Below are 20,468 nucleotides of genomic sequence, written 5' to 3' on the forward strand. Positions count from 1 at the left end.
GCCTGTTCAAACGACAGCTGCCTTTTGGAAGGTTGTGCAACAGTTTGGGGTGGGTCTAGCGATTATCCAGCAGAGTGTCAATTTCTTTTTGCAGTCTTGAAGCATGGGTTTGACAGACCCTGATTCATGGGCTGTTTTGCTGGGGGCTGAAGTTCTCGGTTCCAATGTCAAAGATTTCTGTTTGAAGGTTTCAGCTCTGAACAGGATGGTTTTGGTGTTTACCGGGGCCGGTGTTTCGATGATGAAGATTTTAGCTCCAAAGCTCAACTCAAGGCCGAAGCGGGAGCGGTTGGCTCCGAAGCAGACAACTTTGATGTTTTCAACAGTGCCAAGCTGGGGCTCGGCATATCTGAAGATGATGGTCGGTGCCAACCATAGCCCGAAGGCAGTGGTGGCCCGGCAATGCTTTTAACTCTCTCTCTCTCTCTCTCTCTCTTGTGGGGGGGTTTGCTGGGATTGATGTTGAGGTGGTGGAGACAGAGTACTCACAGCTGGTTGAGCTGAAGGCAGATCTTGCATCTTGATTTCCGAGTAAGAGATGTAATTGGGGGAGAATGTCCCTTCGTCCGCTGTTAACATCTGTCGACTCTGCATGTTGTTCTTGGATGTCCTTGGGTCCAAACAGATCTGGTGTATCACCCACGCTCCTTTGAGACACTGAGAAGCCGAGCTAGAAAGTCGCGTAGAATCTTCTTCGATCGGAAGAAGCAGCAAGCCTCACAGCTGGCGCTGTCGTGTTCCAGGCCTGGTAGAGGTCAGTGAAAGGGTGCTTAGAGTGACACGAGGACAGAAAAGAAAAAGCACCCGTTTCATCACCAAGTAGACACGATGCAAGGCGAAGGCCCATGTGACACCACGGTCAATGCGAGTTGCCATGGCTTACTAGAAATGGAACTGAACAGAAGAGTGAGAAGACCGCAAGCAAAAAAACAGTACAGATGGAACTCAGGCATTAACTGAGTTGATGACCATGCGCCTTACCAGCAAGAGGAGGAGTCACACTGCCTTGTGACTCAAAAGACATTCTTCAAAGAAAAACAACTTGCACACATCTAAGCCCAACACTATATGGCAGGATTATGCATGTGTTTCTACAATCACGTCTCAGACAATATTTACAAAATATTTCAGGGAACTACTTTATGTTCGTTGTAACCATGCATGTCAACTCATAAAACTACCTATATGTCTCACAGATGAGTCAACATGACTGATTTGTTAAAGACTATAATATGCACCATCATTCTTTTTAGGTCTGGCTTGACAGCGCAGCTCTCTACTAAAAGTATTGTTAACATTTGTTTTACAATATTCTTAAAATGGCTTTGGCTTCCCCCAGAGTGCTCTTGCCTCAAGCTACTGGGTATGTGATTTATAAATCTACCTTTTTGGAGGTGTCTACATTAGAATGTGTGGTGAAATCTGCATTTTCCATATGCCACCCTGGCTTATCACCTTCTGCTGGTACTGGAACTCTGTGCACTTTACCACTGCTAACTAATAGTAAAAATGCCTGTGATCCCCATTCAACCATAGTTAAATTGTCTTATTCCTGATTGACACATTTAACTTGACTGTAAGTTCCTGGTATATGGTGTAAAAAGAGCAATTATGGCTTGGAAGCTAACAGCCACTTGCGAGCTGTGGCACATTTTGTGCTATCCACTACAGTACCTGTGCAAATATGGCTTCAGTTCTACCCTGTCTACTCTAAATGTTGCAGTGTAAACCTGCAGTGCCACAAGTTAAAATAACCCTTTCTGACAGGTAAAAGCTTTGCTTTTAAATAGTCTCTGTTTCAAATATTAATAGGTCACCGCCATGTAGGCTTTGTACACCAGAAGGCAGACTACATGGTATTCAAAAGTGGGACATTGCAGAAAATTAATGTTTACCATGTCCCAACAGTCATAAGGCCCTAAAAGCTATTTTCACTGTGGCAGGCCTACCTGTCCTATGTAGAAAAGCAATGTACAAATTTAAATAATACTGACAGCCCAGAAAAGGGAACAGCTAGAAAAGTAATTAATAAACATCCAATTCAATAGTCAAGTCAGAATTTTAATAAGTATTAACTAAAATTAACTTTTAGAAAGAAATCCTTTACTTGTCTCAATTATCAGATGGCTAATTAACCTAAGCCTGTGCTTAGCCTTGAATAGGTGTGAAAAAGGTATGAAATGCCTTCCAGAAGCAAATAAATAGGATGGCCTGAATGGGCAGATATTCCTCCTTATCTCCACAGACTATGCAGGGTGCGGTGAGTAGGCCACCTTTTGACAGGCAGTCTCAAATACTGCTTGACAGGCCTTTTAAGCCACATGGAGCACATTTGAAAGGGAGAAAACTGGGTGCCTAAAATGCTTATGGATCTCATCTGGTTGATGAAGGACCCTGCTTTCACCCTAATAGATGTTTGTGTCTGGGGTTGTTGTGTGCAGAGGGCCTTTCTTAAAGGATTAGCATAACACCCACCACCCCCAAGTTTAGTGGGGCCAAAGAATTTTCCCATCTTAAAAATGGCCTGATCTGTGGCATTTGGGGGCAGTCTGCAGTGAAGTAAACCGGAATTAGTGGTTAAGTGGGTTTAGTTGGCCCCAGGAGGATGTACCCAAGAGTCATTCATACCAAGGAGTCATTCCAACCCACTAGTTAGTGCCAGCCATAAATGTGTCAGTTATTCCTTCCCTAATGCTTGTATTGCAAATCCATTTTAATGTTCTATTCCTCAAAGGTGTTTAAAGGACATTAAATTGCTCTTATAACAAATAGGAGACTGGGGTAGTTGTAACTATTAGCAAAAAAAACTATACCCCAGACTTTGCTAATCTCTATTCTACTGTTTATAGGGATCACTACATTTTTCAGTAACTTGAGACAGCTGTGCAAATTTGACACTGGCTGGGCAATGAGACCAGCATGTAGCACCAATATACACTAAAATACTGTTAAGTCTTTCATGTTCAGATATATCCTACAAAATATATTCTGCTCAACAAACAGCAGCAAATCCTTTATGCAGTAACACCAAGAAAGAGCAATAAAAGCAGATTTGGAGAACAGCAACGAGGAAAACAAATAACACTATATATAATGACTATATAATAGGTCAATGTGCTCTTTTGCTTTATAACAAATGTGAAACCTAGAGCAAGAGAGGGCTCTCAAACCTTGTGTATGTAGCTGCAATATTAAACAGGAAAAAGGTGCGAGTGCAGACAGCAGAGCCTCTGTTAGATTGATCAAGAAGTCAGGCAAGCAAGCAGAAAAAATTATACAAAAAAGAATATGAAGCAGTATACAAGTGAAGCAAACCGTTATGTTTTTTCAATGGGGATAGTTACATCCACCCAGAAAGTCATCTTGTTACTGAAAAAGACAGACTAAAATGAGACAAAGAAAACTAGCTTTGCAAAAGAGGAAAGGTTATAGAGCTCTCCTAAACAGCAAGTAGGTTTGTGTGGGCTTCAAGGGCAAAGGTGCATCTTTTCAGGCTTTGGCATCTAAAGAAAGCTACGGATCAGCCCCCTGAATGTTCGCACAAGTAACATTTCTCACCCAAGTCCAAAATTGAATTCGCTACATGAAGAGGTGAAAACACCATACCTCAAATACATGCATCAAGCAAGCAGCTTCAAAGAACAACAACATGACAAAACAGAGCTTCATCTGAGACTCTGGTAAAGAGAACAGAAAGCAGGCAAGACAAATGCCTCACTGATCTCCTCAGCATGTATTTGTACTCTTATTAACTACCTCTACTAGAAAAGCCATAGGTGCAATATATGTGCATGGGAGAAGCCAGCAACACATAAAAATAAGGCAGAATTAGGGAATATGTCTCACTGGTCGAGTGGCAAGTGGGCAAAAATGACCATGGCAAAAACATAGATCAGAAGTCTAGTAGTGTTCACAAAGTGGCATGACCATCTGGCACACTTTCTAGCTTCAACACGGTCTTTGGCACAGTGCCTTAGCTGATCTTCAAAGATAAATGAGGTCAAAGAGGTTTGTTCAACAGATATTGGTCTGTACTGCATGATCCACAGCTTGGGAGAAGGCGGTTATATACTGTTTAGTCACAATAGAAACTGTGGCCCTTTCTGCATGACATCTCTATAATATATTTTTTAGATTGATGTAAGGATACCAAGATAATATTTTAGACACACTTTCGAAAAAACTTTCACAAACAATGTTCAGTTAAGTTTAGATCAACGAATAAGACTAGTCTGAAAGCAGATTAAGCCTCACCAGAAGTGCAATACTGTGTTCTCATATAGAGCCTAAATCCATTAAACATAGATTTGTTTTCTGTTGAGAAGCACGTAGATTGACCTGGTAGTCAAAGATAAACACAGCTAAGTGCAGAGACTCATAATGCCACAAATGTGGAGGTAGAAAAACTTTCCTCTTGGCCCTAAGGCGCACAGAATATCAATTGTCCATGGAATTTAGGTAAGAGCTGTTGAAACTCCTGTGAAACAATCTGTTTGTAGAAGTACAAAATTCCAGAGAAAATCCAGAAAACATAGCTCTGATTAGGTTAACAAAAACTATGAATGTTACTACTACCATCACCTCAGCATTAACGCCAAGCAGTAACGTGTGCTTAAGTTTTGCTTAACATTCAACCATCCTGAATACTGTAGGATGAGACCCATCTGATAGTACTGTCAAGCTGGGGTCGAAAGTATCACAGATTTGTATTTATGTTTTTTTTGTTGTTTTTTTTTTTAAACTTACCCCCCAATATCCTTAAGTGTTGCAATACATTTTCCTTTCTGACTCAGCCTGAAAGATCCCTAAACCATGGTAGACCCTACTAGTGTACCCTATTCCTCTTCAGCGACTGGTGAGGGATGGTAAAAGGAAGAAACTCCTAATCCTAGTGAAAAAAGATAGAAGTTAACAGCTGAGGTCATAAGACCATGAGTGAAATCAAAAATGTAAGAGAGAAATGGGTAATTTACCTTACAATGTGCCAGAAAAATTTTGAATGTGTTCAGGCATCCTTACTCCAAGACCAATGAACTGTCAAACTGGTTGTATATAAAGAAACAGGGAAGGTTTGTGATGGGTAAAGTGCTCGTGCATACAAAGAGCTGAATTTCATCCTAACTAGCTTTATTTTATTTAATTTTTTATTTTATTTAAGTGGGGAGGGGGGTGGGGGGAGGCTGCGAGGAGCGTGAAGAGAATGTATCCCAGAGGTATTTTTTTTTATTGTTTCTTTTCAGGGCAGTTTCAAAATTGTATTTACGGATTTCTGGGACATGAGTTCCAGAATACAAAGAAAATTCTCATTAAGGAAACCAATTTACACTGGGTGGAGTGAAAAACTATTCTTTCATAAAATTAAGGTAGCTTCTCCTATGTTAATACGTAACATTTTGGAAAGTGGTACTCACTATCTGTGTGAAAGACCTATATAAGGATGTATTTTCCATATCAAAATGCAAATCTAAAATTCTGAAATAGAAAAGTCTTATTGACTTCTTGAAATAATAGATGCCTATAATGTTTGGGTTGAAAAAAGAAATACACAATTCCTTTTAACTCAGAAGAGTATACACATGTTTTTTAGACTCTCACTGAACTAGAAATCTTCCATTTGTCAAAAATGATAAAGATTCAAGAGCACATTCAATGTTAAAGCAATGAAATAGATTGAGAAGCCAAATAAAGACCAATAAACTTTCAGTTTTCATTAACAAAATTTACAAGAGTACAAAATCTGCTTATTGCTCTTTCTTTGTTGGGACCACAAACCAGCATTTATTTAATGATAACTTATCTGCACAGGACACACATACAGGGCTGGCAAAGAGGGTGGGCAGACTGGAGCGTCGGTGCTTGCGAGGTGATGCCGAGTGCATGGGCAGGACACTCTCCAGTGCCTTTGACAGCTTTTCAGCAAATGATTCCTCTGGGGCAGTCCAGTGGAAAGAAGGAGAAAGTGGAGAAGATGGCGTCTGTTGAGGGGAGCAAGGAGCACTGGGGTGCATACGTGAGGGGAAGGATAGGAGGCTGGGGACACAAACTGACATGCTACGGCCACGATGAGGCTACAGAGAAAACAAATGAAAAATCAAATCAGACATGATCTTTAAAATGGGATCTAAAAATATGATAGGTCAAAGAAACCTATATCAAGATTAAAAAGCAGCCACATGATTTTTGAGCTAATGTGATCGAGTTCCTTTCTGGAGTTCAAAACTCCGGCAAATGAATCAATTCATATGGCTTTCAATAGAAAATGGTTTAGCTACAAACGATACGGGAAATAGCGCCTCTCCTTTAAAAACATTCAACTAAATTAGACAGTCCATAAACGAATTATAGAAAAGTCTAATATTGCTTTACCAAGCTGAATTCTATGAAGGGGCTACTTCATCTTCCAGATTCACATAGCCAGTCATTAACTCCCATATTTATCTAAAACAAATAGCTGACTAGGGGACTGGATGTGAATAACCCAACATAGCAAACCTTCAGACGAGCAGTGCTCAACACAATATTACAATTACTGGCAGGGCAAAGAAAAAAATATTTTTCAGGCGGGTGCTGGGAAGAATGAAAAGGCAAATATTTATCTGTACCCATGTCCCAATGAGGGCTCTTTCTGACCCTGAACCATATTTATAACTCCATAGTCCTCCATATGTCACTATCCCAACAACAAAATCTACCAGCCCATCCAATGAAAGCAGCTTAACGTCTGCAGTTAAAACATTACTTGCGCAGTTACATGTTTTCTGAGACCTGGAACAGTGGAGTTTTCCAAGGCTAGACCTGCAATCAATCACCAAACTGTCTTATAGCAGGGAAAGATGCACTTAAAGCATATTAAATGAATTGCTGGTAGCAGGCAGTTCTGTTTTAAGAGTACAGTAGCATCATTCCGACATCTAGTGTTGGGCTCTGAGTGTTACAAGTTGTTTTTCTTCGAAGAAGTCTTTTCGGAGTCACAGGATCGAGTGACTCATCGTTTCAGCTCCATTGTGCATGGGCATCGACTCCACTGTTAGATTGTTTTCCCGCAGAGGGTGAAGAAAGGAGTGATAGTGTATGAAAGAAAAAGAGATGTCCATGCAAATGTAAATGTATATACATATGTGCAAATGTTAGTAACAAATGACTACGGGCTTCTGGGGAGGAGGCAGGATGCATGTGAATCTGCAGCACTACATGCCATGAACAGATGTACACCTGGTAAGTGACATTTTCCGTTCAATGACGTGTAGCTGCAGATACACATGCTATGCATAGAATACAAAGCAGTTATTTCTCCCCAAAAAGCGGTGGTTAGCCTGTAAGAGTTGAAGTTGTTTGAAATAATGTTCTTAGTACAGCTTGTCCGACAGTGGCTTGTTGTGAGAGAACATCAACACAGTAGTGTTTAGTTTATGTATGAGGGGTTGGCCATGTAGCCGCTTTACATATATCAACCATTGGTATGTTTCCTAAAAAAAAAAAAAAGCCATTGTTGCACCTTTCTTTCTTGTAGAATGTGCTTTAGGAGTGATTATAAGTTGTCTTTTTGCTTTGATATAACATGTTTGTGTACATCTAACAATCCATCTTGCTAAACCTGGTTTTGATATAGGATTGCCTGTATGTGGTTGCTGGAAAGCAACAAAAAGTTGTTTAGTTCTGTCTATATAATACATAAGAGCTCTTTTTAGATCAAGGGTATGAAGAGCTCTTTCTGCCACAGAATCTGGCTGCGGAAAGAAGAATGGCAATCTGGCTATCTTGGTGGAATATTTGGAGGGGTATTTATCAATTCTAGGCAATAGCCATTGTGGATAATTGATAATACCCAATTGTCTGTGATGATATTTTGCCAATGAAAGTGGAACTGCTGTAGTCTTCCCCCCACAGGAGATGTGTGGAGTGGAAGGGAGAGAAGGAAGTCACTGCTTTGGTTGTGTAGCTGGCTGTTTAGAGGTTTGGAATTTACCTCTATTTCTAGAGTATTGACCTCTGTATGTTCCTCTAAACCCACCTCGCTGGTACTGGTTTGATATGGTTGCTTTGTTTGTGAGGTAGAAGCCTCAGAGGATTGAGCTCTAAAACCTCCTCGAAACTGAGGCTAACAAAATGACCCCCTCTATGGTGTGGTGTACAGAACATCCATTGCTTTTGCTGTATCAGTCTTTTCATAATTTCTCCATTGTAGTGTCCACTTCTAGGCTAAAAAGGTGTTTTTTTCATCAAAAGGCATGTTTAACACAGCCTGTTGAATTTCTGGTTTAAAACCAGAGGAGCGTAGCCATGCATGTCTTCTGATTGTAATGGCTGTGTTAACACTCCTTGCAGCTGTATCAGCAGCATCAAGGGCAGATCTTATTTGATTGTTACCAATGGCTTGCCCTTCCTCTACTACTTGTTGCACCCGCTTTTGGTGTTCTTTTGGGAGATGCTGTATAATATCCTGCATCTCATCCCAATGGGCCCTATCATAGCGGGCTAGCAGTGCTTGAGCATTAGCTATTCTCCATTGATTTGCTGCTTGGGACACAACTCTTTTCCCTGCAGCGTCAAATTTACTGCTCTCTTTAACAGGAGGGGGGGCATCTCCTGAAGACTGGCTATTTGCCCTCTTTCGTGCTGCACTAACCACCACTGAATCTGGAGGCACCTGATGAATAATATAATCTGGGTTAAAGAGTGCAGTCTTATATTTATTTTCTATTCTAGGAAAGATAATTCTAGATTTCACAGGCTCACTAAAAATTTGGTCTGCGTTTTACCATGCTTGGTAACATTGGGAGGTATTGGTACCTAGAATGTGTTGAAGATAATGTATTAAATAAAAAAATCTTCTTCCAATGGTTCAGAGTTCATTGTTACCCCATGATAAGCTGCAGCCCTGGCTATGACCTGGTTGTATACTGTGGTATCTTCAGGTGGAGATGGTTTGGATGGGTAAGTATCTGGGTCATTATCTGGATCAGGATCATAAAGGTCCCATGGATCTACTATGTTTTCTTGCGAATAAAAAGTGTGTGTTGGAGAAGGCACTGGTGGAGGGCAGGTGTGGGGAGAGACAGATAGCTGTGGAGAAAGAGACGGAGAAGGGTAAGGAGGTGTCGGCTTCTCCTTTTGCACCTTTGCTGGTGGCGGTGCAGTGTCCAGTTCCTCTTGGAATGCCAGCTTTCTTTTTGTTTTTAAAGGAGGTGCTGTAATAATCCTTCCTGTCTCTTTACGGATGTGTATTCTAGATTGTCTCTCATTCATAACTTGTAGAATGGGCTCAATGTCCGACTCTTCCTCAGAGGTTTTATGGCTCTCTCAATTTCTTGGCAAGTCCTTGCTCCTCTGTATATGATGTCTTTTTCAGTTCTGAAGTCTGTTGTTTTTTCGGTACCGAAAATGTTGTGGAAGGTCACCGCTCCGAAGCTGCCTTTCAAATTTTAGACTCCGAAACTTGGTGTTTCCTGCTGGAGTCCAAAATGGAGCTCTTTATAGTTTTACTTGACTCCAAAGTGGACGGAGGAGTGGCCTTTATTGGTGCAGATCCCGAAGGTCAGTCGCCGACAGTCTTTTTTGGGCTGAACCATGGCCTTCCAGCAGTGGTGTACCCAAGGCCTTCGGATGTTTCTTGTGTGGGGGTGCAGGAGCAGACTTACTCACATGCTGGCCAGCTGTGATGGGTCTGTCGTCTTCGGATTCCTGTTCGGAGTCTGTGTCTCGGATGGAGACTGCTGTCTGCGCCTGCTCTTCTTCGGTGACGTCGAGATGTTCACTGCTTTTCAACGCCATTTCAAGTCTTCGTGCTCTTCGATTTCAGAGTCTTTTTTTTAATCGAAATTATCGACAGGCCTCACAGTTTTCCTCCTGATGGTCTGAAGAAAGGCACAAGTTGCAAACCAAATGCTGGTCTGTATAGGGGTACTTTGCATGGCACTGAAGGCAGAATCAGAGGGAGTCCGATCCATGAGGCTCTCCACGCGGTAGGCCCAAATAGGCCAGAGTTAGGCACGCACGCGCGCGCGCCGCAAAGAGTGAACAAAGTGATTTTCCGACGCTACTCCCAGTTCGATGCTAGCTGGAGAACGCAATCGAAACAATACTGCACAAAAAGGAAGATTTTTAAAAGTTTTCCAAATCAAAATCTTGGAGCGAGAGGAAACATGTCCGAAACCAGACGGCGGAAAGAAAACAATCTAACAATGGAGTCGATGCCCAAGAGCAATGGAACCGTAGGGAAAAGTCACTCGGTCCCGGGACTCCGAAAAGACTTCTTTGAAGAAAAACAACTTGTAACACTCAGAGCCCAACACTAGATGTCGGAATGGATATGCATAGCATGTGTATCTGCAGCTACACATGCCATCAAACATACATATATATATATATTTTTTTTATATACATACACACACACACATACACAAACACACCAATTTTGTCAAAGTTAACCCATAGGTACTGAGTTCTAAACTGCATATCAATGTTGACAGCAAAATGGTGACTTTGTGTTCTGATAACACTGTATGAAATTGTGAACAGTGGGCTCAATCATAATTTAAACACACAAAGCAATACCAAGCCAGAGACTCAAAGTCCTGTAATTTAATTTCAGAATAAATGCCTACCAAAAACAACCAAATGTAAAACTACATAAAGGTCTATGAGGGATTTCGAGTGATGTGACCCCAAATCCCTTCTAATTCATAAATAACAAACTAAGATAATACTTTTCACAGTGTGGTTCAGTGAGCAAAGGCTACAGAAGACGGTACAAAACCGGCTTCTTAAATCTCTAAAGATTAGTAGTATGTCTTGTGCCCCATATCCCTAACTTAAGAAAATGCATGCTATCATGTCACCGGGCACTTTGAACAATCAATTTCAAAGAAGCTTAACAGAAGAACCTCTTGAGAAAATGGGGTTCTGGAAAGGGGTACTTCATTTAAGAAAAAGGAGTCAACCATTTTAATTTCCACTGCATAATGCGTTTGGCTTGGAAACCTACAAACAAGACAGCCTTAGTTATAAAACTGACTCCAGAAGAATGTAAAAAGCATTATCTTTAATTATTTATGTTTTCAGGCCAGTCAGAATATAGGGGGCAGCTCCTTGATTATCCAACATCCGAAAATAAATAAGCTAGGGTCCAATACGAACTAAATAATGAACTTAAAACTAAAAAGGGAATAAATTGGGTAGGCAAGGTGGAAAGATTACCACAAGGCTAAACACAAAAAAGAGAAGACAAATAACTCAGAAGAGAGAAGGATGTGAGAGAACATCAGAAGCATTAAAGCATTCTACAGACGTGACATGCAACACCGCTAGCAGTTTGTATCGACCCTTTAAAAAAATATTATGCATTATTTACCTTGAAGGGCCCATTGAGGGAGATATCCCAACGTAATGAAGAGGTGATTCCCTCAAAACATTCATGCTCACTACCCCCATTCCAGAAACCTTCACAGTTTCCTTAATGCTGAGAAACAATACAATTTCCTTAAAGGTTAGAAGGACAGCAGTTTAATGTTAGAAGGTCTGCTGTCCTGCTCAACTACTACACTATCATAACTTGTACACTCAAAACTGTCCTGGAAAAATTACTCTATATGTAATATACTCCTAAATGTACACCAATGCGCTACAAGAAGCTCAAGTCTCAATGAGAATATTCATTTTACTGCACTTAAGATTAAGGTTCTGAATAAACTAATATTCACAAATTGATGTGATTGCGTCATGTCATCTACTCACCATTTGACATGTATTCCAAAATCATGACTCTTCCCTCCCAAATAATTTCAGCACTTACCACAGTGGGTGGCAGATATCCTCCAAGTGACTGCTGCTGTGACTGACTGCTTGGAGTACTGTAACCTGAGATAGCAGCAGTGGAGGCTGCTTGATCCTGCATAGAACCATATGTTGTCTGCTGGCTGCAAGCTCGAGATTCTATTTGCACGGATGATCCATGTCCACTGTCTAATGTGCCATCAGCTGGAGTAAAGTAAGATAACAAGGCAGTTAAAATTAGCAGAACAAATAAAGTCAAACATTACTGTTGTCAGTCCTCACAGTATAAGACAATTGTTAACAACGGCAACCCTCAATGTAAATCTTCCTGGATATTAATCTGAAGGCATCTGTGAATTAAGATGTGCTGACACTTGGGGACCGAGTGGGGACAGGGGGAATAATTAGCTTTAACCACTTTTGTGCTTCTCAGTGGATGTTATCTCTTACTCACTTGTCAACGTTAGAAAAAGCAACCAACAGAAGAACCTCAAAAGCAATCCTCGTAATTTTTGAAGGGAATGTGTGCAATCTGTACATAGTCTACATCACAGGCAGTTAAAACAATCACTTTATACCTAGGCATTACAACCGAAACAGCAGGTATAGGTGGTTGACTACCGAGTCAACTATATATAAGGCAAGAAATCACTGACACAGGCTGCTTTAAAGGAGCTAGCTGGAGAACGATGTCAAAAAAGATCTCAAAAGCCCAGCGTGAACCAATCAAAAAATCATTCTAGAATTCCCATTCTTGGCAATTGTTACAGATGAAATACGGGGAAAAGAGAACCGTTTCTACCTCTACACTGGAGAGCCCCTTTAAGAAATGGCACAGTAGCATACTATAGAGCAACTACCAGAGTTTCAAACCCTATGCCACAGCAGTGAGTGAAGCAGTTTGTTTGAATGTGGCAGATGGTGTACCATACAACAAAGCACAAAATTTACATGCAAAACTTGAGAGCGTAGAGGCACTACGTTATCATTGCTGCAATAATGACTTCACAAAAGCAAACAAATAGGACAAGATAGACTCCATTATTGTGTTGAAATGACACTATTCTTTAAAGATAGCTGCATAATTGCCATGGAATTCGTAGGTAGTGTATCATGCACAAAAAGGGTCTTCCAAACTGGATCTACGTACTTATGAGTGCAAGTGCCAAAAAGACACATTCAACTTATCAGATATTTAGGAAATACAAATAAAAAAATCTCGCCTCATAAAAAATAATGGGTTTGTGCCATCCGTTGTCATTCACTTACTAGTCATAATAGTGCTTTCAAAATGTCAAATGTAAGCTTACCAAAAGACAACTGACAGAATGGCAATAGACACAAATCACATCCAAAATCATATTTCTGGTATCTTCTCTGCCTATATTAGTATGACCCGCAGGGAAGAAGGTGACTATTGGACAAACATGATGAAATACTGCACACTACTATATCCAAGACAATGAGATGAAAATCAGTAGAAAAGCATGCCCATAAAATTCAACTATTTCACAAATACAAAATTGAGCTATTTATCTTCCTTTGTTTTCTCAGCTGTATTTCTATATCTTGGAACTGAACCCAGGCTTCAGCAGACAGCTGCTTATAGGCAAGACATATAATATATAGAGAGAAACACCTTATCAAGTGGTTTTCTCTTCTGGCACTCATCTGCTAAATTCAAATCACTGTTGCTAATCTGTAACTCTTGTACTTTAAAACCCCTGCTCGTTCCAAAAAATAACTTGTGCAAGCTGGTGGTCTTGTTAGACCAGTTCACTAAAACGTCTGAAAATTAACCTCACAGGAGCATGCACCTCATCCATCCATACAGTGTCAGGCACGGTCTAAAGTCCTCCTCCATCAAAAATATCAGCCAGCTTGTAATAATGTAGCTAAAACAAAAATAAGGGTGAAGAATGGCCACGGCTATTAGAAGAGCATATCTAAACAGGAGTTCCATACACTGATAGGCATACCCTTCACATTATGGCTTTTCGTATATATATTAACCTACGAACAAGCAGAGCAGACTAAAATATGGTGAATCATATTTTAACTAGATGTGACCCAAGCAGACTCCAAGAGTTGACTCAACTTGGATGGGGGACTTGTTTCTTATAACAAGGAGAAATGCAGCATACTAATGGTGCAAACCACAGAAGCGATGAAGGACAGAACCAGAACCCATATCAAAAGCATCCTATACGATTACAAATCCTGAAACCTTAGAGAAATATATTCTGGAAGAAAGAACATGCTATTTACGCCTGGTAATGTTCTTTCTGATGAATGGCAGCACATTACTTAAATGAACTACCTATCAAGGTGCCACATTAGATCAGAAATTTGTAAACAAGCAATGTGGAATCAATGGCGACCAGTGGTGATATTCAATGTGGGGTCAGAATCCTCAAGATAGGATTTATCTTCAATATTTAAGGCACAATATGCACCAGTGACGTCAGTTTTGCCTCATTGTACAAGCCTCAACAAAGGATGGACAAAACAATTAAAATAATTAAGATAATTATACCTCCACAAGAAGGGAGTATAAAGGGTCCTTAGGACTGTGGAAGATGTCCTATCCATCAGAAACATCATTAACAAAGATTACTTGCTCCTTTAATGAATATTCAGCTCCTGCTGATTATGTATATGAACCACTCACAAATCATCTGCGAAGAAGAAATTTGAGGATACCATGCGTATAAATTACAGTATTAAAGATTGCAATAGATTCCCTTGCAAACAAAATTGATTTTAAGCATCCACATCAAGGCAATAATGATATGTAAAATGAATGGGCACATAAGCAGGTAGTGGCTAAGTAGATTAATTGAATTGTGAGCACTCTTAACAAGACCTCAATAGTAGACATTTATCTTGTCTAACGACCACTGAACTCTTCTGAAAGTGACTTTCACGCCAAATGACAACAGTGCTTTAATGTCTCAGACTGCCATTTTGACACAGATGAAGTCCGAAACATAGTGATAAACGTTTATCATACAGATGGTGATAGCAGGGAAAGGAACCTCGGAACAGCAATCAGGTCCCTCAAAGGCAGCATTGATTTCTGGAGGCTGCTTAAGCTGCTGATTATGGCCAGTATTCCCCTTTCTAACAAAGGTTATTTTCCTGAGGCTAACTGTTTTTGGCTTATTTGTCAGTTTGGGTCTCAATATGCCGATTTCATTCTTTGAGGCCCAGTTTTGAGACAGTCAATGCAATGAAAGGTACTCTGACTCGTCAAGGTGGCTCGAGTGCCTGGATTTTGCGTTACATTTCTTCCCTGCTCAATTGCATTGGATAGCATTATGGCTAGACAGTGAACGTTTAGAAGAAATAGACAGCAGGGTGGAGAGCTAAATCACGGAGCACTAATATTCTTGCTGAGATGAAGGTCAGCACCTTAGTGGACACCTAGATTAATCATGTTGGCATTACTGTGCTGGTGGATGAGGGTTAATAAAACCTTGCACACCCGATTATGCTCACCAGCCATACAACTGATTGGAATCCCTCCTACAGGAGGTTTCTTTACAACAGTAACAAAGTCTGCTTGAACTGAGGTGCGGATGGTGACAGTGGAAGAAGTTTACAAGGCAGGTGAGTTTAGCGCACTAGGCAATCTAGGAACAGAATATGGCCCACCTTCCAGACAATTCTTAACAAATGGGGCACTAACATACACAGAAAGATTCAAGAACAAGAGCCACCTATACACGATTTAGAACACATTATATTCCCAATAGTGGCCAGGCGAATGTTAGAGACATGTTTATGCAAAACATTAATCTCAATGACAAAGATACACCTAGCCAAACCAAGGCAGAATGGGAGATGAGCCTGGGTAGAGACCTCGTAGACAAGGAATGGGACAGGCGCATGGGATTTGCATGCAAGGTGTCAAGTAATGCAGGTTCAAATATACTAGTTACCTAAACCAAATGTATCTCACATGACCAAGATTAAATAGGATAATGAGAACAGACTCCATAACATGACACTGGTTGCACTTCCCTACTGGAGGACTTCTTTCAAATGGTATGTGGCTGCCCACAATTCAAGGACTATTGTGGTAACATTTGTACAGACCTCGGGAGCATACTAGCTAGAACAGGATTACTGAAACTAGACATTTGCCTCCTGGGATTGTTTCTACAGCCAAAGCCAAAAAGTAGCAACAGATCCCTGGATTTGGAATATATCTTAGCCAAAAGGGCAATATCAATGGCTTAGAAGTCGACGGAAGGTGCAGCATATGCCTGATGGATGAATAAAGTTACAAAGCGGGCTAAATCTTAAAGTATTGCCCTCAGAAGAGAAAAGAGGCACTAAGACTATCTACCGTTGACTTTTGGGATGAAGTACTTACTATGTTCAAGATCTATCCCAACTCGTAGGGAAAGAAGGAGTATTTATATTAAGGAAATTAGCTTAGCGGTATACTGTGTTAATTTTTGATAAAACCCGACTTGGGGGCAGGCACAAGAAGTAAACGATGGAGTCTTGCAAGTTGCAGATTATAACACAAACCCTGCACAGGATCTATGTTAACTGAAAAGTACAAGTCATGTTTCGAGCCACTACAGTTTAAGTTTTTTTTTTTTTTTTTTTCTTTTTTTTTTTTTTTACTGTTGAGGAACATAGGACAGCATATTTACAATTTGAATTGTAATGGATATGCTACATTGAATAGGTGCACATGCTCTATGAACACTTTATGATGGATGTATACACGGTAACATGGGCGCTCCTTCACCTGAAAGAAAACAACTTTAAGAGTGGAATAAGTAATGTGTTGAATCGTCATCAACGATGGAGGAATCTCTTTACGAGTATCTTGCATGCTTAATTGAGATTTTGGTGCTAAGTTTGAAAAATTCAATACAAAATTGTTTTGAAAAAGTATGGACAAAAGGCAGACTGTTGAAGTCAAATCTCTTTGAAGCAGGTCTGAGTTTGTTGCCTTTATCAGCCAGTGATCCAGTTAAGGATAGACACTGACTTTCACCATGTATATGTTCAACCAACACTGCAATCATCTTTGTGAACACTCAAGATGGAGCCAAATTAGAGAACAGTAAACTGGAAGTGGAGAGCCCTCGTCCTGGGTTGTTGTGAAATCGGGAGGTAAAACTACATGTTTTGTTGGACCAAAGAGACCATTCAACTGCATTCTTTGATAAGCAGAGCACACAAGTTGAAAAGTAAACATTTCTAATTTCTCTCGCTTCAGAAATGTGTTGAAAAACATCAAAGCGATAAGAGGGTGCATAAGTCCTCTTTCTTGAAAACTAAAAGGCTATCTACAATAACACCCCTTCCCTATCGAGATGAAAGGACCTTTGCAACATGAATCACCAAAATGCAAGGGGAACGGGAAGTATCATCACACACCCTCTGACCTCACCAACATCACAGAATGTGGCATCTTTGAGCCTGAAACATCCCAGGAAGTTATGTCACATGACCTTTACCCTGATGACAACTGACATCACTCATGTTCCATAATCAATATAAAAATGCAGCATGGATAAATGCCTATTTTAGATATCACATTTATTTTAATTAGAATGCTTGCTTGGTATACCAAGGGAAAATTGCTAATTTCTCGGTCTCACATGAAAAAAAAATGTGTTTGAAAAGGAATAGTAAGTGCCACAAAACGCTGGGAATATAGATTATTTCCCAAAAAAACTTCACTGATTTATGGTTCCTCTAGGGTATGCCTCAAAGAGAAACGTACTGATAAATCAAAGGGAGAGCCAAACAAAAATAACTTTTGAACCAATATGGATCATGGTGCCTATTTACCAAGGTAAATCTGTTTTTAAACCTAAGTTAAAACCAGAATGCACCTCGCGCACATCTGAAAGGAATTTACAGCGATATTCCTGCCACAGATAAGCCCTTACCTGGAGGCAGAGATCTCCACCACAAGTATGGAAGTCTCTGAACCAATAAGTCGAACTGAAAAGGTGGAATTTTGGCTATTCTGGGTTTTCCAAGGAGTGGTTTGCCTTAAAAGTTTGTCAACGCACACAAACTAGCATGCTTTTGGGCAGACACAAACTCCTATCATTCCCCTTTCCAGCCTGGAAAGGCTAATTTTTATACTAAGGCAAAGAGCTGGTTTGCAGCTTTTACTATAGTAAAAATGGGAATGGATTACTGCCGAATTTAATGGGGAGAGGGTAGGGAAAATAATTTCCCTTAGGAAACAAAGGAGAGAAAAAACAAAAAGTATTTGCAGAAGAGAATCCATTTCCCTGTGTGCCACAGAGAACTGTGTACAGTAGAAATGATTCCAAACTTGAAGATCACATGATTTCCCAAGGAATCCTGCCATCAGGCATAGCTTTCCACGAGAATTGTGGATTCCAAATACTAGCAAAACTACACTCAAGCAATGATTTAAAATTTAGAGTGTGACAGGCGGGGCTAGAAAGCCAAGATGGCCGACATGTGAGTCAGTTTCGGCCGTAAAGTGTGGTGACTACGTGGGGCCTGTCTGCAGCCAGGACCTTGAGTAGAGGACAGCAGCCATGACCCTGCAGTGTGGGCCTATCATACACACAGAATAGAGACTGACCCCAGGACTAAGGTGACTTGTACCCCTTTAAGCACATTGAGGACCTCTTCCTCAATTTCTTCTGGGCCTCTTAATCAAGTGGTGCTAGTGTAGGGAAATTTATATTCTTGAAGATGAGTTCAGCTCATAATTCTGAATTCCTATGTTTGTGTTTAACATTTTTAAAGTGCATGCCACAGACTGGACATCCCACTGCTCAGAAACTGACCTCAGAATTAAGAAGATAAGAAAAGAGGGAACACTTCTAATAGCCAGATATGCAGTTGTTTTCTGAGGGCTAAAGGAGGAGGAGGAGAAGGCCTGTTGTTTTTGTGTTTCGGAGGTCGAGAGATGGTGGATATTTTAGACTTTGCTTCGGCCAAGCAAACTCTAGCTGCTCAGGTTTATCAGGTTTGTTAGCCTTTTCATAAAATCTTAGTTTAAGTCCAAGCTTTGCCCTTTCTAAAAGAAAGACAAAGTTGCCTTTTAGCTACCCAAATATAGTTGGCCTTCCCCCCCTGCTTATTGCCCTTCCCCCTTCCTAATATCCTGTTCCAGCCTTTCCCTCACAAGTTTGCAGTCCCTCATCTGATCAGTCTTAATGACAATGTATTTGCCTCTCAACCGCGCATTGAAGGCATCCCAGATGGTCTGTACTGACATTGCCCCATTCTCAAAGTAATTGAGAACATGAATGTGAAGCTCCTGTCTAAATAGCTTATACTGCACTATGACAACATCAAACCTACATGTCCCCTTTCTTCCAGGCACATCTACAATATGAAAGCTCCATGTGATCTGGATGTTGTCAGAAAATGAAACAAGCCATATTTCTATTGTCACCTGCAAATGAGATTATTACAATCAAGTAATTACGGAGTCTCTATGTCTACACGTGGCATCTAATGCTTGAATTTATCTTCAGCTCCCCACAGCAGTTGCAATACAATAATGAGATATGTTAGTAAAACGGTGACTGTTTGCAATAAAAATAACTGAATATAATTTGAAGTTGATAATTTAGATCCATGTAATAGTGTAAGAAATCACTCAATCTAAAAAGAAAAGTTCACATATTGTCATGTTTAACAAGATACAGTAACATGGCGACTGTGGATACCGAAAATAAATCAGGGACGCTGGTTCACCCGACACAGATTAAGACCTAGTCAGAGTAGTCCGTAACAAAGCCATCCAAAATTACGGCTATTCATTACACTGCTGCTTATTATGTGCTACTAATAGTAGTGCTTAAACAGGTGCACATTAAATTATACATGATTCACTTTCAAAGTAATGGAATGTTTTGTAAAACAATAAAGTGAGATATAAGATAAAGTATATTTACTAATCATGGTGATTTTAGAGAAAAGCTCATAAAAAATAATGGTGATTTTAGAGACATACACAAACATTATTTGGAAGAAGGGTTTATTATCACACAACTTGCCATGATGTTTTGACTAATGGCTCATTTCATGAGGCACTTACCACAATGCGAAGGCAAATATAAAAACAGGCAAAAGAGCAACATACTAAGCAGTTCTACAAGGCTGATTAGGGAAGAGCATTTCTGGATTGCCAACTATAAAATAGTTATAAAATGGTGCCCATTTACAATATTGTTGTTCATGTGCTATGCAACATTACACTTAGTTAAGCTGTATATCAAATGAAGCTAAAGATACAAGTCTTATCAGGATTTATTTAGGGGTTTATTAAATGAGCGTTTCATGATAACCTAAATAGATGATGCTGACTTAAATAACCGTGACATTATCTAACCATATATATATGGTCAGTATAATAACTCAGTAAACACACTGAGTATATCGAGCAATTGAGACACTCACCAGGGAATTGTGCAAGTATAGAAAGAATAAAAGGGTACGTCCATGCTTAACTTGCAATGATGAGATGGTGAACATGGATACTGAAAAACAACCATATTGTGGAGTTCAGTAACTTGAGTTAATAAATCACTGGCAAAACCAACAAGTCTGGCTCATGAAGGCAATGTCAAGCAGGACGTAAAAAAAATTTAGGTGAAGGACCACCCTCCTCCCATTTGTGCTGCTGCACAAGTAAAACACCATACATTTAGTTATTTAAGACA

General features: G+C 40.1%; 1 protein-coding gene across 6 annotated transcripts in view; it reads right to left on the reverse strand.

The window, feature by feature from the left end:
* The window catches only part of WNK1 (WNK lysine deficient protein kinase 1), a 669,373-nt gene that overhangs the window by 341,275 nt on the left and 307,630 nt on the right, over positions 1–20,468 (reverse strand). For all 6 annotated transcript variants that reach the window (XM_069228121.1, XM_069228119.1, XM_069228120.1 and 3 more), the window contains exon 8: positions 11,792–11,976. In XM_069228121.1, coding sequence (XP_069084222.1) covers positions 11,792–11,976 — 185 coding nt within the window. The remainder of the gene's footprint in view (positions 1–11,791; positions 11,977–20,468) is intronic.

This window comes from Pleurodeles waltl, chromosome 4_1 (genome assembly GCF_031143425.1).
Source record: "Pleurodeles waltl isolate 20211129_DDA chromosome 4_1, aPleWal1.hap1.20221129, whole genome shotgun sequence".
In the NCBI taxonomy this organism is placed as follows: domain Eukaryota; kingdom Metazoa; phylum Chordata; class Amphibia; order Caudata; family Salamandridae; genus Pleurodeles; species Pleurodeles waltl.